This window comes from Canis aureus, chromosome 2 (genome assembly GCF_053574225.1).
Source record: "Canis aureus isolate CA01 chromosome 2, VMU_Caureus_v.1.0, whole genome shotgun sequence".
NCBI lineage: Eukaryota > Metazoa > Chordata > Mammalia > Carnivora > Canidae > Canis > Canis aureus.
This window is the reverse complement of record NC_135612.1, coordinates 32,872,577-32,890,055: the sequence shown is the minus strand read 5'-3', so window position 1 is coordinate 32,890,055 and position 17,479 is coordinate 32,872,577. Positions and strand designations below refer to the sequence as shown.

The following is a 17,479-nucleotide window of genomic DNA, read 5'->3' as shown; positions in this document are numbered from 1 at the left end:
ACCCAGTGCCCGTCACCCATTCACTCCCACCCCCCGCCCTCCTCCCCTTCTACCACCCCTAGTTCGTTTCCCAGAGTTAGCAGTCTTTACGTTCTGTCTCCCTTTCTGATATTTCCCACACATTTCTTCTCCCTTCCCTTATTTTCCCTTTCACTATTATTTATATTCCTCAAATGAATGAGAACATATAATGTTTGTCCTTCTCCGACTGACTTACTTCACTCAGCATAATACCCTCCAGTTCCATCCACGTTGAAGCAAATGGTGGGTATTTGTCATTTCTAATAGCTGAGTAATATTCCATTGTATACATAAGAGATTTTAATAACACAGTCTTTTAAGGAATTTCATATCACAATTGTTACAGTGGAAAGAAAAGTGGCTTTTTACAAGAAAAGATGGGATTCAGGATGCACTAAACACCCTAATTGTCTCTACCTTCCTCAAGCAAAATAACCCTTCTAAATTAGAGTTTAGTATTTTAAAAACAATCTCTGCATATAGGTCAGAAACACACAGTTTCAAATATTTATTCTTTAGAAAGACAGCTTATCAAATGTCAGAAGCTGGGATCCCTGGGTGGCTCAGCAGTTTAGCTCCTGCCTTCAGCCCAGGGTGTGATCTTGGAGTCCCAGGATCGGGCTCCCCGCATGGAGCCTGCTTCTCCCTCTGCCTGTGTCTCTGCCTCTCTCTGTCTCTCATGAATAAATAAATATTTAAAAAAAAAAAAAAAAAAAAACCCACACACAAATGTCAGAAGCTGCCCGCTGACAAGGTAACTATGCCCTGGATAAAGATGGAAGTGCCTGAGCCAGGGAGGGGAACCAGAGGCTCATGTGTCCACAGCATTGACTTGGAGGCACAGAACAGCTAAGCCACAGTTCTTTCACTTAGCTCTGCTCAGGCCCTGACTTCCCTGAGTGAAAACAAAGCCAGTCCTGACCATATTATGTGTGACTCTAGGTTTCACATGTTACTCCCAACAGCCCAAAAAAGCAGGCATCACCTGTTCACATCAGAGGGGACCTAGACCCCCACAAGTGACATGGACTGAGCAGAGCTTTTTCCACTCTCCACACCATCCATTCTCTACTGAGCTCAGCCTCTCCTGACCATACAAATGACTTCCAAAGTCCAGCACCTGAGCCCCAGGAATCAGCCCTGGTTTCCTGAGACCAGCCATGGGAAGCTTCATTCATACAAGGTCTGTTGGACACATCTAAAAATGTCATGATGTCCTCCTCCCACAACCTTGGATTTCCTTAGATAGGATTTAACTGGGTTCACTCCAAATTCTCACCTCTAGTTTCTTTAAGGCAAGACAGTACTAACTCCACACTACTTCTAGTCCACCAGGCGCTGGCTCACTATCTCATACACAGGTTCTGAGCCAACCAACAAGGTCCACCAGAGGTAAAGACATAGCAAGCACTGCATTACCAAACCCTTCTGACTGTCCCCAAAGGGAGTAAGAGAGTCAAATCCAGCTAGATTGCCAGTTATGAGAGGCATGCTTTTAACTCCTGCATCAGAATCACCTGGGGCTTATTTACACTGAAACTTCAGGGGCAAGTCCAAAACTACAGACCACTGTCTGTAGCTGAGTCTGACACTGTTCTCATTCCCAGATGAAAAGGATGGCCAGCTGCCATTAGCATACAGCTTGCCAGGTTGCCCCCAGACTAAACAGCCCCAAGGTACCGACCAGAGTCATCCTCTGTGTCCGAGTCCTCTGCTGAGGGCTGTGTGGAGGCCGGCAGCTCTGCCAACTTGAGGTCATACTTCCCCTCCTTCCCCATCCTGTAGGAGTTGGTGCTGCCCGTGTCCCACTGGACCCTGATCCATCCGTCCTCACCCAGTTCACCAATCACACGGCCAAGACCAGGAGGAGGTCCATCCTGAGGAAGCCAAAACAAAGATTAGTTAAGAATGCATATGCCAGGTGGGGGATGGGGGCATTGAGGGGAGCACTTGATGGGATGAGCACTGGGTGTTATTCTATATGTTGGCAAATTGAACACCAATAAAAAATAAATTTATTTAAAAAAAAAGAAAGAAAAAAAGAAGGCATATGCCTGTTCTGTCACACAAACAAAGACTGTAAGGACTGCTATGTCACTGTGTACAGACTTTGTGCCACAGACTGCTCCAAACCTACTCGCAACATGCACAGCTCTCATCATTACCTTAAATCAAACATCAGGAAATAACTTGCTTATGCTCCTTTACCAAGAGTTAAGCAGGGAAAAAACATCGTCTCAATCAGCATTCTCCCTAAGCCAATGCAGAGATAAGGCTTTCCAGCCTAGTCCTGGTGTCCTATTCCTTGGCTCCCTTGATCCCCCATAGGGCTTCGAAACACCAGAAACCTGAAACAATTACTTGCATCTCATCAGGAACCTAGCTAGAATGGAAACTCCATCTCTCACTTCTATGAGTAAAAGCTGTTTTTAGGATACTACTATTGCAGGACACTATGAGTCAAAGCTGTTTTTAGGATGCTGCTACCTGTTCCAGAACACTTCTGAGATGATTCTGATGAGGCCCATGCTTAAAAATGAGGTTGAGAAAACCTAAAGATGACAAGAGTACTACCACACTGCAGGAAGGCGAGCTCTTTCCTTAGCTAGTGACTAAAGTAATGACACAGGCACTAGCCCCCATGATCTCTACCTTGTGAGACCTAACAGAAGCTTAGGAAAGATGTGCTATGAGGAGAAACAGAAATGGCCACTGCCCAACTAGCACACCTGAAACTACAAGGCTGGGCCACTTAATGGGCACATAGCCATCAGTTCCCAGAAGGAACACCTGGGTCCTCACAGCTTTCAGAACATTGTTACTAAGATGAGGTTTGATCTCTCCTGCTTATTCTTGCTCCTGCTCTGGGCTGCCCCTCAAATTGAGCCCAAGCCAAGGAATTTTCTGAAAACAGCCACCACCCTTTGAAGACTTGATTCTGCTCGAGGTTCCCCTACAGCCATGTCAATCTCTGCTTGTTTTGACCTAATTCACCTGCCCAGAAACTAACTATATCACGAACTACATCCTCTGTCAACTGCACAGGCCCTAAGTTAAGGTAGTTATTTATTCCAATTTCCACTCTCTAACAGCATGCAAGTAAAGATGGTGACTAATGTGTGGCTAATGTGTTTAAAATCAAATCTGAGTACCTGATCACCCCATTTCCAATCAACACCTCTCATGACCCTGGTTCCAATCTTCATCATGGCGGCCAGTTCTGGCCCTGAAACTGGAAGCTGCACAGGAGCCATTTCCTTCCTTGTCTCTTCCAAAACTGTAGCAGAAGCTCCTCGGGCAGAAGCATTCATATCCTCTTCAACATTATCACAACTAGGACCTATCAGATCATCAAATGCAACAGCTGAGCTAGTAAGTAGTTACAATTTCCTAATCTTAATACACTTATTCAAAACTTAGTAAGTACTGATGATGACAGTTTTAAAGAACCTATAGTGTATACTGTAGTACTTTATCAATATAATAAATACCATGAAAGATTTATTAATGGGAATTTAAAAATGTAAAAGAACCAAGCATATAAATACGTATCAGAAGATATAAAAGATATAAAACAGAGACATTTACTCTACTTCTAGTAATTATGCTCCCCTCTCCAAAAAAAAAAAGCAAAATGATTAAGTTAGAAAAACACTCATCATATATTTTTATTAGAATATAAAAACAAAATATAACCACCTGTCTGTTGAACAATGAGAAACTTACCAACTTTAATTATAGTACCACAAAGAAAAGAGCTAAGAATAGCAGGTCTGATACTGCCATCCTTAGGAAAGACTGCTTGCAAGGCAGTCCTTAACTGGCCTCTGGAAACTTGGATTTCAGAAGGGCTCCTCCTACCATTCCCTAATGGACAAGAGGCCTCACAGTGCCTAAACTGTTTGTACAATGTGGTTTCTGCTGAAATTTGCTTCTTTCTCTGGGTCTAGAACTTGAGTTATGTGCCAGGCAGAGGTGCCTACTTGACCTGCCCCAGTGCAAACTCTAGGCGCAGAGTCTCTCATGAACTTCCCAGGTAGACATTTCACCCATGTAGTCATTTTCTCTGCTGAGAGAATCAAGTTCATCCTGTATGACTCCAGTAGCAGAGGACTTAGGTCAGTTTCTCCCAGACTTTTCCCATGTGCTTCTTCCCTTCACTGATTTTGGTTTCTAGTCTTTCACTGCAATCAATCTTAGGCCTCAGTATGACTGCTGAGGCCTCCTCACAAATCACTGAAGCTGGGAGTGGTCTTAGGGACCCTGGCACAGGGATGGCAGCAATAGGATTCTCTAGAACAACTCTAACTTGCTGAAATATTGCAAAAGCCCTGTTTAGTAAAAGGAAGAATAAAGGGGTGGAGCATGATGAATATTTGGTTCCTGATTGCTGTGAAATCATCCACAAGTATAAAACAGAAGTTGAGCTATGAGCTGCAAGAAGTAAAATTTATGAATGGATTTTAAAATAGTCTATTTAACCCCAAGAGTCAGCATGCTAGATCCCCTGGCTGCTTTTTGCCTTGCTGGCTAACGTGAGGGGGTAAAAAAGCACAGCCCTAGTAACTCCTCCAGTTTTTGTTCATTCTTCCAAATGGGAGGAAAAGGTGCCCAAACATTCCCAAAGGTGGCTTGGGTGGGTGAAAATGTACAAAGTGCATGATCCTCTCTCAATCAAAAGGGAGAAAAAAGGCTTGTCAGTTCCCAGGGCTGGAGTAAAGCTTTGGATAAGGTAAAGCTTTTCCCCAGCTTTACTGGGGCAAAAAAATTCTTTTCTTCAGCCCAACTCTTTGGAGCCTCAGTGAGGCCCCAAGAGGGCCAGGGTTGCATTCCAGCTAGGATCTCCTCTGGCAGCTATAATGTTAACCCTGTAAATGCCAAATTTATTGCAAAGTGTTCGAATACATTTGCAATAAGAAAAATAAAGGGGATCTTTTTTTAAGTGGTTTTGTATTTTATGGCTCTTGTATCTGGATGCATACATAAAATTAATATAAAATTGTATATGCTTATAATTTCTTATATGAAAGAAAAATCATCCTGATCAAGGAAAGTGGTAAATATAAATATGTATTCATGATATACAACTCCTTTGCTTTCTGCAGCCAGTAGGCAGGTTCAAATTTAAACTCTAAACAGGGATCCCTGGGTGGCGCAGCGGTTTAGCGCCTGCCTTTGGCCCAGGGCGCGATCCTGGAGACCCGGGATCAAATCCCACATCGGGCTCCCAGTGCATGGAGCCTGCTTCTCCCTCTGCCTGTGTCTCTGCCTCTCTCTCTCTCTCTCACTGTGTGCCTATCATAAATAAATTAAAAATTTTTTAAAATAAAATAAAATAAAATAAACTCTAAACAAAAGCTCCCATAATTAATGATTTGTGCTATGACTTTTACCTCTCTGGAAAAAAAGGAGATGACATAAAAATAGAGTCAATTTCTAGATGGAAATTTCTAGATTTTTTCCTAAAGCATTTTAAATCACTAATGAGGTCTTAAGAAACCAGATGCCTGACTCAGAGGCTGATTGTTTTCTAGCCTGATGCATATTTTTGAACAGGTCATGTGGACACAAAGATTGACGAGATCAAAGAGCTTAGGAAAGCCTTGCTTTTTACTTGGATTGGAACACTGGCCTTACAGTATCTCAGATTTCAGGATACTCAATCTTCTCAAAGGTACATGGAACATTTTCCAGGATAGACCACATGCTAGACCATAAAATAAATCTCAATAAATCAAAATATACTATAATCATACAAATTACATTCTCTAACAGAATGAAACTAGAAACTAGTAACAAGGAAAACTAGAAATTTCACAAGTATATGGAAATTAAATTACATACACTTAACTGCCCAAAGGAAAAAAAATCATGAGAAATTTAAAAATACTTTTGAGACAAATTAAAAAAAAAAGCACAACATACCAAAACGTATGGGATGCAGAAAAAGCAGTGCTAAGATGGAAATTTTTGTCTATCAATGCATACATTAAAAAAAGAAGAAAAATCTCAAATTAGTAACTTGACTCTACACTTGGAGACACTAGAAAAATAAGAATACAGTAAACCCAAATTCAGTAGATAGAAGGAAATAATAAAGACTAGAACAGAGATTGGGAATTTATATATATATATTTTTTTAATTTTATTTATTTATGATAGTCACACAGAGAGAGAGAGAGAGAGGGGCAGAGACACAGGCAGAGGGAGAAGCAGGCTCCATGCACCGGGAGCCCGACGTGGGATTCGATCCCGGGTCTTCAGGATCGCGCCCTGGGCCAAAGGCAGGCGCCAAACCGCTGCGCCACCCAGGGATCCCCGAGATTGGGAATTTAAAAAAATAAAACAGAATCAATAAAACCAAAAGTTGGTTTTTTGGAAAATATCAACAAAATTGACAAACTTTTAGGTTGATTAAACAAAGAAAAAAAGATGACAAAAAATAAAACAGAAATGAAACCAGGGACTCTACTACTGATTCTACAGAAATAAAAAGAACTCTAAAAGAGTATTATGAACAATTATACACCAACAAATTAGCCAACCTAGATGAAATGGATAAATTCCTAGGAACCACAGATTATCTGAATTGACTCAAGAAGAAATATAAAACGTGAATAGGCCTATAACAAATAAAAATACTGAATCAATTATCAAACCTCTCAACAAAGAAAAACCCAGAACCAGATGGCTTAACTGGTAAATGCTACCAAACATTCAAAGAAAAATTAATACTAATTCTCTAATTCTTCTAAAAATAGAAAAGGAAGCAACACTTTCTAACTCACTCTTTGAGGCCTGATAACAATACAACTATAAAATACTACTCAAAGAAATGAAAGAAGACCTAAATAAATATAAAGCCATCCCAAGTTCATGGAAAGGAAGACTTAATATTTGTTAAAATAGCAATACTCACCCAACGCAATCTATATATTCAATACAACCTCTAGAAAGTCCCAACAGCTACTGTTTACAGACATGAGAAAGCCAGCCCTGAAATTCATATAGAAATCCTAAGGACCCAAAAGAGCCAAAATAATCTTGAGAAAAAAAACAAAGTTGGAAAACTCACTTTTTGATATCAAAACTTACCACAAAGCTAGTGTTCACAACAATGTGGTACTGGCAAAAAAAAAAAAAAAAAAAATGTGGTACTGGCATAATGACATACAGACCAACAAGATAGAGTCTAGAAATAAACCAAAATATTTATAATCAAATCATTTTTGACAAGGGGGCCAAGACCTTGGGGAAAAAAAGTCTTTTCAACAAATGGTACTAGGACGACTAGATAACCAAAACAAATAAAAGGAGTCCTTACCTCACACCATATTAAAAATTGCCTAGAAATAGACTAAAGACCTAAATATAAGAACTAAGACTATAAAATTTTTAAAAAGAAAACACAGTGAGTAATCCTCATGACCTGGGTTTGGCAATGGTTTCTTGAACATAACATCAAAAGCACAAGCAACAAAAGAAAAACAGATAAGCTGGACTTCATCAATATTTAAGGCTTCTGTGCATCAATGTAAAACAAAATACAACCCATAGAAGGGGAGGAAGTATCTTCAAATCATTTAATTGATAATGGTCTAGTATCCAGAATATATAAAGCACTCCTACAACTCAATAACACAAATAACCTAATTTAAAAATGAGCAAATGTTCTGAATAGTTCTCCAAGAGGGCAGCCCTGGTGGCCCAGCGGTTTAGCGCCACCTTCAGCCCAGGTGTGATCCTGGAGTCCAGGGATTGAGTCCCACACTGGGCTTCTTGCATGGAGCCTGCTTCTCCCTCTGCCGCCTGTGTCTTTGCCTCTCTGTGTCATGAATAGATAAATAAAATCTTAAAAAAAAAAAAAAAAAGTTCTCCAAGAAAGACAAATGGCTAACAAGCACGTATAAAGATGTTTAAGGCCTTATATTAGCAAAATGTAAATCAAACCACAATGAGATACCACTTCACATCAACTGGGATGGACTCAATTCCTGCCTCCCCACCTCTCAAAAGGAAAATAACTGGTGTTGGTGAGGATGTAGAAAAACTGGAAACCTCTTCCATTGCTGGGGGGAATGGAAAATGGAATGCTATGGCAAAGACTGGGGGTTTAGCAACCAAAAGTAGGGATTACCATATGACCCTGCACTTCCACTCCTAGATATAGAACAAAAGAATTAGAAATAGGTGTTCAAACAAAAACTTGTACATAAATGCTCCTAGCAGCACTATTCACAATGGACAGATACAAGTCAAATGTCCAACCATGGATGAAAGGAAAATAAATTGTAGTATATTCACACAATATAATATTTTTTAGCCATAAAAAGGAATGAAGTACTGACACATGCTAAGTGAAATATGCCAGATAGAAAAAGCTAAAAATTGGATTTCATTTATATTAAATAACCAGAATAAGGAAATCCACAGAGATAAAGCAGATTTGTTGTTGCCAAAAGCTGAGCGAGTGGGAAATCAGGAATCATCACTAACTGGGTGTGGCTTTCTATTTGAGGTGACAAAAAAGTTACAGAACTAGATAATGGCATGCTTATACAACATTGTAGATGTGCTTAATGCTACTGAATGATAAACTTAAAAGTTGTTAAGAGGGTAAGTTTTATGTCACTCTTATTTTGAAATTATAAAGAAAGAAGACATGAAGGCAAAATCTTGACATTTTCATAAATCACTTAAAGCAGTGCCAACCTACCAATAAGCCGAAGTGCTGTCTGTGTGAGGGCGAGCATGCCTGAGTTCAACAGGAGGTTCAGGTTGTTTGCTCCATGCTGCAGGGTGAGCATGCTGAGCATTACCAGGAGAAAGCGAGCTTGTGGGGTTGTCCCCAGACTTGGTCCTGATGGATTCTCATTGGTAATGGTTTGTAGGGGGACAGGCTGGATACCTAAAAAGCATGGACACTCACATAAATTTCTTGTGTGTGGATATAAAAACATATATGATGCAGAAAGTAGTAGCAATTTTTTAAAATTTCTGTTTTTCAGTGTATTTCCAAAAAGCATGGACATCAGGCAGCTAGCTATGCACTGCTTTGCAATAATCCTACCACCATCAATCCACATATACCCATTTTTAGTTGTCTGCAAAACTTATCACACTGCTCCTCTGAATAGCCTTGGTGGCTTATTCATTTCAAATACAACAGTCATATTTCACTTCTCTTCCACAAGACCAATCCTAGCATTTCTCTGCAGGTACTTAAACTACCCAAGAAATTAAGTATTAATATAGGATACAAACTTTAGGGCTTATGGCATCAGTGATACACAAGAAGATTATGTCCTCTGTTGAATTTTGAAAGTTTTGTTTAAAATTTCAGAAAGCTTAAAGCACCTTAATTATTCTCATGTACCTAGAAACAAGTAATACGCTACATATTAACTGAACTGAATTTAAATAAAAGTTTTTTTAAAAAAGATTATTATTCTTCTTTGTCTCTCTGTGTCTGTCATGAATAATTAAAATCTTAAAAAAATTATTATTCTAATGTACAAAGTTATTAGTCTTCTCAAAGAGCAAAAATCAGCATTTGAGAGTTTCTACAACTTATAATTAAGAGCCAAACTGTGAAATAATGCTAATGTGATCACTGACATCACTTCAACAGCATTCTTAATACAGCCTTTTAAGAAGATGTTTTTTTTTAACTCACCAAGCTCTTTAAATTTGGCATTTGCATCCATCAAAACATTTCGAATATTCTGAACAGCCCAAGCATATAGCTTGCCAAAAGTTACTTCCAGTAGCATCCGATTAAAAGGTGGGATCAAATCCACATCCTTTAAGCAATCTGTAAGAGGTTCCCTTTCAAAGAAAGATAGAGAATATTACTTAGAATATTGCCAGATTTTTAACTTGAATAGAAAAAATGCTTTGTTGCCACAATTTCCCTTAATTAATAAAAAAAATGTTCTGAAGTTTTACCCTATGTCAATCCCCTCAGGAATAAGTCTTTGCCATCCACAGAACATAGCATACTGCACAGATGGAAGTAGGAAATTTTTGGTTGCCAGTTTTAAAATTGTATCTATCCCTTCCAGACGAACTTCTGCTCTCTCCAACTGCAAAATATCAATGTATACAGTTAAGTGTTGTGTGTGTTATCATATGCAGAAAAGAATGTTCTTAGAAAATTTTACCTGTTTTAATAGGCACTTTCTCATTTTTTCCACATCTACTGGCTCCTCTTTAAGGGCAAACTCAGCAATTGTACTGAGGAGTGCAGACTGTGGATAAAGACCTTGAACATTCTGCTTCAACCATTTGTATTTGTGCACACCTGTAACTGTACTCAACAGTGGTTGCCATTTATCCTGACAAAGGAAAACCATTTTCACCATTAGTTTGCTTATTAATATTAACTTGTACTCTAAAACACTTACTCAAATAAAATACAAATACATAGAAGTAGGTTAAAATTAGTAAAATACTTTATATTAAAACGTAATGTATGGCAAAAATAACTATGCCATAAATAGGCTTATAAATGAATTTATAATCTCTATATTTACTTAGTTTGGAATAGACAAAGTTAAATTACCACTCATATTAATAGCCTAAGACCAGGACAGCTTCTGGAGCAAAAAGTACATTCAATGAATGAATGGTAAATGAATAATGATACAATGTACCTCTAAATGTAAAAGGAAACACTTTTCCAGCTATCAGTCTGACCAGGACACCATAAATCAAGTGTGTTCGGTGTGACTGGGGCTGTCTATACTTTCAGTAACATGCTACACTCTCTATGAAGAATAAAGTGACAATACTTGTGGGTTCCTTTGTAGGTGCTTTGTTTTTATTTAGCCAGCCTCAAAATCATAGTAAATGCTTTACCTTAGGAGATTTAATTGTAATGGGTCTTTTGTCCACACTTATAGGACTGTGAGGCAAAATGCAAGCTTCTTCTAAATCACTTTCTTCATTTCCAATTTTTTCTTCATCATCAGTAGATTCTGGCTTCTTAGGAACTATGATTAAAAACATCATTAATTATAAAATCATTTAAACATAATTTTAAATTACGATATATTAAATCTGCATAAAGTTAAAGCACCTGAATATTTTACTAAAACAAATATGCAAATATCACTGTCAACTGAAAAGCTAGTAAAAATTATCATTATTTTCACATAACATTCAATAATAATATTGTCATTTCACATCATGAACAGAAAGACAGTAAGAGTGCTATGATAGGGCAGATCCTACGGAAAGGGAAGCCCAGAATCAGCAAACATTTGCTTAAAGAGCCAGATGGTGAATATTTTAGTCTTTGCAGGCCAGTCTATTGCAAATACTCAATCCTGCTGTTGCAGAATGAAAAGCAGCTAATTTTAATCATGGATGCAGGAATTTAAACTTCATATAATTTCCATTTATTAAACTTATTATTCTTTTGATTAAAAAAAAAATTTAAAATGCAAAACTAGTCTTAGCTCACGGGCAATAGACAGCAAGCAGCAGGCTGCATTTTTCCTCAGACCATAGCTGGCCCACTCTGAACCAGGCAATGACTTCTATCATCACTGTGCAAGTGAATTAACTAGATGTCTTTTACTATGTCAGTCTCTTTAATTAGGGAAATTTCTATTGACTTTGCAATGTGATATGTGCTGTTGCTTCCATATTTTTACTCCCTTTTAAGAATTTTAGTCTAGGGATCCCTGGGTGGCACAGCGGTTTGGCGCCTGCCTTTGGCCCAGGGCGCGATCCTGGAGACCCGGGATCGAATCCCACGTCGGGCTCCCGGCATGGGGCCTGCTTCTCCCTCTGCCTGTGTCTCTGCCTCTCTCTCTCTCTCTGTGTGTGACTCTCATAAGTAAGTAAAAAAATTAAAAAAAAAAAAAAAAAAAAGAATTTTAGTCTATTTCTTCTCAGCATATAATAAACAATGTAATTAATAATATACCTGGGCAGTAAAACACTTAACACAGCAGGTCTAGGTTGCCCAAACCCTACAAATTCCCAAGACTGTCCCTTCAGCACTTGGCCAGCTCCTATGAACTGATGTTCTGCCTGATAAGAGTTTCTGTATACCTGAGGTCTGGGGCCATATGACCACACAGTTTATGCTAACAATGGGACGTATGGTTATTATCTGTTTACACTGTGGAGACTTGAGTCTTAAGTAACTAAGAGCAACCATGCAGGCCCATATGTCTATGTGACTGATCCCAATAATAATCCTGAACATCAAGGCTCAGGCGAGCATCCCTGACTGACAGCCCTTCATACATGTGGTCTCTCACTGCTGAGAGAATTAAGCATGGTTCTGTACAGCTCCACTAGAAGCTTAGGCCCAGTTTCCTTTGGATTTCTCTCAATGCACCTTTCCTTTTACTAATTCTAACTTGTATCCTTACAAAGTAATAAACCATAACTATGAGTATAACAGCTCTTCTGAGTCCTATTGAGCCATATATCAGTGAATCATCAAATTTAAGGGTGCTCTTGGTGGCCCTAATACAGCACCAGCAATATTAATCATTTATAAGTTACTTAAATTTCTTAAAAAAAAAAAAAAACCTTCAAACATAACACAACTAAATATTTAAACCCAAAACAAGAAACTTTAAGAGGTAACAATGTGGGCTCAGAATCTGTGGAGGTGAGAGCCGGGTGGTGAGGGCATCATCTTCCCTCACGCTGCAATGGCAGTCTCCTAAGCCTGTGCCTCTGCTCCAAAGATCTCAGAAGCATTCCTACCATGATCTCCTGACCTGGAGCATCTCTCAGATTCAGGCAATTGTTGTGGCTTAACAGTTTGCTCAAGAACAATCAATTCAGGATGGCTTCTAACACAAGCTAATCTTTCATGACATCATTGCTCATGTGCATCAAAAACTCAGTAATTTAAAAAAACTAATTAATATTGTTTAATAAGCTGATCTGTGAATAAATCAGTATAATTCATAAGAATATAATCAGAAATTTCCGGGATGCCTGGTGGCTCAGCAGTTGAGCATCTGCCTTCAGCTCAGGGTGTGATCCCAGGATCTGGGATCAAGTCCCTCATCAGGCTCCCTACAAGAAGCCTGCTTCTCCCACTGCCTGTGTCTCTGCCTCTCTCTCTGTGTGTCTCTCATGAATAAATAAATATTTTTAAAAAAAGAAAAAAAAAGAAAAAAAGAAAAAAAAGAAAAAAAAGAAAAAAAGAAAAAAAGTTTCTGTAGACATATTTATAATCAACCAAATTCCAAGTATTTTATGTACTTTTATTCAAATTCTGGTCATTTAAGGCAAAAAATCTTTTCCATATCCCAGCAACTACATATCTGCTTCCTGAAAATATTAGTAACTCCTCTTCTAGCTACTTTTATAACAATTCTCCATGTATCGGAATACTCAATACTTCCAAAGAAAAACATTTCTTTACAAGAATGGCAGTATTAACTGAAAAATTAAACACTGCCATATATTTCATTTACCAGGACAAGTGATAAAAAAAAGAATACTTCCTTTTCCCCATCAATTTAACAAAGCTTATAGCATTTACCTTTTTCAGTATCAATTTACTAGTTACCAAATCATAACACCCTCAATCTTAGCATCATTATCTGATATTGGAAAAATAAGCAGTATCTGTTATATTTTTTAAATGCTTTACCTTTTTCTTTTTTTTTTTTTTAAGATTTTATTTATTTATTCATGAGAGAGAGAGAGAAAGAGGCAGAGACACAGGCAGAGGGAGGAGCAGGCTCCATGCAGGGAGCCTGACACGGGACTCGATCCCGGGACTCCAGGACCACCCTGGGCCAAAGACAGGTGCTGAACCGCTGAGCCACCCAGGGATCCCCAGGATCTGTATATTTAATCATAAATACACATAACAAATATGATGGCAGTCATGAAAATCCACATGTACTGACCAGTAGCGAATAGCTTCACTCAAATCACAGACTCAGTTGTATGGCAGAAAAGCACACACTTTGACAGCACTTACCTGCCTTTTACATTCTTACCTCTCTTCTTCCTTCGTTCTCGAATTATCTTCTGAGCTATCCTCCTCCAACGGGGCAAAGAACTTAACAATTTAAACTTGGACATTATAGAAAGATCATTACAAACTGCAGGTCTCAGTTCATTAAAGAGGAATCTCAAACGTTCGATGACTGGAGCACAGACTTCCTTGTAAGAACGACCCTGTTCTTGATGCGTCTACAAAGTTAAACATGAAAAGATACCAAATATTTTACCAACTATCTGCGGAGCACAGAAGAGAATAAAAATGTACTTACCTTAATGAGTGAACATTTTGCTTGGTAGACAACTCTACAAACATCCACTACTGATTTAGGCAATGTTCTGTGCTTTACTTGCTCTATACCAAGTGTTCCTGCATGAACTAAAGATAATGCCACGTGACCTACAAAAGATATTTTAAACAAGGGGCAAGGTAAGAATGAATGCATATTGCATGTCAGTCAAAAAATTTATAGTATAGCTAAGATATCAAGCTTCATACCTAAATCTTCATGCTTTAAAAGGCAACATAAGAGTAAGCGGCCAACCTCTTCCACAGGATGCTCAGGAGGAAATGTGATTGGTGTGGTCAAGTGGCACTGCCTACAGTACCTTTCTATTTGACACAAAAAGTCCTGTAATGGAAACAGCTAGAGGTAACTTCAGAGCTACCCTAACATGCCATTACGAATTCCAAACTACATGCCACAATTTCTGATATACTCGCAATCAGCAATGCTTCTAAAACATCACTGGCATATTGTACCAAACCAGCCTCTTACCTCAAAAATCAGCCCCACAAATAATATGTAAATAAAGTCTGTGCTAAGAAAAAAGAAGTCTGTGCTAAGCCAACCAAAAAACATAAAGGTATTCACACATCAAAGTTCTAAAGTAAACGAAGGCCTCACCTTCACATTGTGATCCTGTATGTTATTATCAGCAATAGCTTGCAGGAAGGCCTGAGAATGGTCACCCAGAGCCCGTCTGTCGGAGCAGAGTCGGGACTTGCTGGCAGGAGTGCCCCCAGGAGAACTACAATGGTCCTCGTCTTTCTCCTCATTATAGCTATAGTGGATCTGGCTGGTCTGTAGGCCTCCAGAGAAGATGGATGACTGAAGCCACTCTAGAAAATACATATGCAAACATTAAAAAGAAACTTGAGTGTGCACTATTCAGAAATAAATATTGAAATAAAAGATAAAGAACTGAATAGCTGATTTAGGAGGAGAAATTCAGCATCACCCATATTAAAGAGTCATATTATCTATCATATTTACAGAAACTAGCTTATACTTCCCTGTATCTGTATGAAAACAGTTCCGGTTCTTCACTACACTGTAAGCATGGTGTCAGAACACAGTAGTTCCAGTCCAACATCTACTCGGACACTTGGTCAAGCATGGAGCTGACAGGTACCACAAATACTGTGTGAAGACTGGGACTTTGCATTTTAACAGGGAGAGCAGCATTTGGGGAACACTTATACAAGTAATCATTCAACTTGAACTGGGATAACTGTATGCTACAAAGTACTATAGTGGGCACAACAGTGGTCAGCAGCAAAACCTCCACTATTCGAAGATTCAGTAAAAAATTTGCTGTGGAAGTGACAACTGAGCTGAGATTTAGATAAAGACAAAAACACTGAGCATCCAGGTAGGAAAACAGCACGTGAGAAGGGATCTACAAAGACAGTCAGGGCAAGCCATATTTCCCTAGAGCATAATCTAGTAATAAAAATGGCAGACTGCTAAACATACAACATGGGATCTTAGTAAGAGAGATCCTTGGGAGATCGGAAATCCAGTCGACTATAAAGGAGACCTGTGTAGAGCATGGCCAGACTCTAAGAACATGCTATCCCTCAGTGCAAATATGAGTGCTCATTCTAACTGCTATAATAACTGGAGTAAAGAAAGGTTGATCAAAAAAGTGAAGTCAGTTTGTACATTGCTACAAGTCTTTTTCAATGACCTGTGCTATCAAAATAATCCTCCAAAACCCAAGCAATTAAATCTGGGATGTACTCAACATTCTTTTAATGGAAATTTAGCGATTAGAGCATTCACAAACATTCTCCAAAGTGCCACATTAATTCTAAAACACAAATCTGATGATGACCTTCCCTAGATCTCTACATTTAAAACTCTTTCTAATCACTCAAAAATACTGCTCTAAAGGTGGCTTCTGATGCCCTAGAGTAGGTTAGGCCCTCATTCACTAGAGCCCATAGCATCTTCTGTTCTTTACTCTGACTCTTCTCATTTCCCACCCTCTTTGCTGATTTAGAAGAAGCCTATCTTCCCCACAGTACTACAAGTCTTTGAGGGAGAGGATGAGTCCATTCCCCGCCACCCCCAAAGGCTCTACAAGCAGAACATCCAGCATGCACACCAAGGCTTGCTCCAGAAGGCTGAGCTGACCAGGTACCATGGCTATCACTGCCCACTAGCCTTCTCTCCTGACGGTACACATACACGAATAACTAGAAGCCCCACTTTTCTCAACAATGTCCCTCACACACGTGTTTCTGCCCATAAGGTTCATACAGCCAGTTTGCTGCGACTCCAATTTCATGATTCTTCCACCTCTGATGTGGCTTTCCTCCCCATCAGAACCAGTTATAAATGTCTCCATTTTATCCTCTACCACACTGCGTACTGATCTATGATAATATCTGGCTCATCATCACATAAAAAGCACCTAAAGGCAGAGATATGTTTAATTCCATGCCTAATGCATTGAGCACCTCATATGGTAACTCGTAAGTTACTCAACAGATACTTGCTGAATAGCTGGTAGATTGAGAAATGTACAAATACACAAAGAGAACTTTAATCCACCTTAAATGGAGAAATTTTTTCACTTAAGGTGATTAAAAAGGTTACAATCCCAAAATGTATTTGAGTCTAGTAAAAACACAATTCTAAAACAGAATGCCATTACCAACAGAAATAACCAATCCATATCACATAGAAACGACAGCCCAGTTAAGCCCATCTGTCACAGGAAGCAAAAGTCAGAGCACACATAGCACAATCTTCCAATGCACCTGTTAGCTTCCCCGGCTGTCACATGTCACAGGTCATGAGAGCAAATGAAAGCCACTAACAGCTATTTCTATTTACTTGGCTTAGTCTCTTAATCTCACTATCTTATTTTTACTCACCAACAACTGTGCTGATTCTTCTTCTCCTATTCTAAATGGCACTTACAGCTCAGCTAAAGTAGCTGTTAGCAGAAAGCAAAATTTTTCTTACTGGCACATTCGATCTCGACTGGAGACAGTGGTGTGCTCATAGCCAAATAGGAAGCATGTAATCCGAGAAGCAGGCCCAGATTCCTCTCTGTGTCTATTAGAGGTGAAGAGAGACTTCCCAGATCTGGTATGGTAACAACTTCTTGGTCAGGCTTGGAAAGATAAATTTCATTAGGAGTCTGAGAAAATAGGGTTAATTAAAAACAT

At 38.9% G+C, this 17,479-nt stretch overlaps 1 protein-coding gene across 10 annotated transcripts in view; it reads right to left on the bottom strand.

Moving 5' to 3' along the window:
* Positions 1-17,479, bottom strand: part of HERC2 (HECT and RLD domain containing E3 ubiquitin protein ligase 2) — a 243,912-nt gene that overhangs the window by 115,346 nt on the left and 111,087 nt on the right. For all 10 annotated transcript variants that reach the window (XM_077868196.1, XM_077868211.1, XM_077868216.1 and 7 more), the window contains 12 exons: positions 17,274-17,424; positions 14,922-15,136; positions 14,513-14,645; positions 14,286-14,413; positions 14,010-14,205; positions 10,882-11,015; positions 10,185-10,358; positions 9,970-10,106; positions 9,698-9,849; positions 8,738-8,929; positions 3,174-3,361; positions 1,706-1,898 (listed from right to left, as the gene is read on the bottom strand). In XM_077868196.1, coding sequence (XP_077724322.1) covers positions 1,706-1,898; positions 3,174-3,361; positions 8,738-8,929; positions 9,698-9,849; positions 9,970-10,106; positions 10,185-10,358; positions 10,882-11,015; positions 14,010-14,205; positions 14,286-14,413; positions 14,513-14,645; positions 14,922-15,136; positions 17,274-17,424 — 1,993 coding nt within the window. The remainder of the gene's footprint in view (positions 1-1,705; positions 1,899-3,173; positions 3,362-8,737; positions 8,930-9,697; positions 9,850-9,969; positions 10,107-10,184; positions 10,359-10,881; positions 11,016-14,009; positions 14,206-14,285; positions 14,414-14,512; positions 14,646-14,921; positions 15,137-17,273; positions 17,425-17,479) is intronic.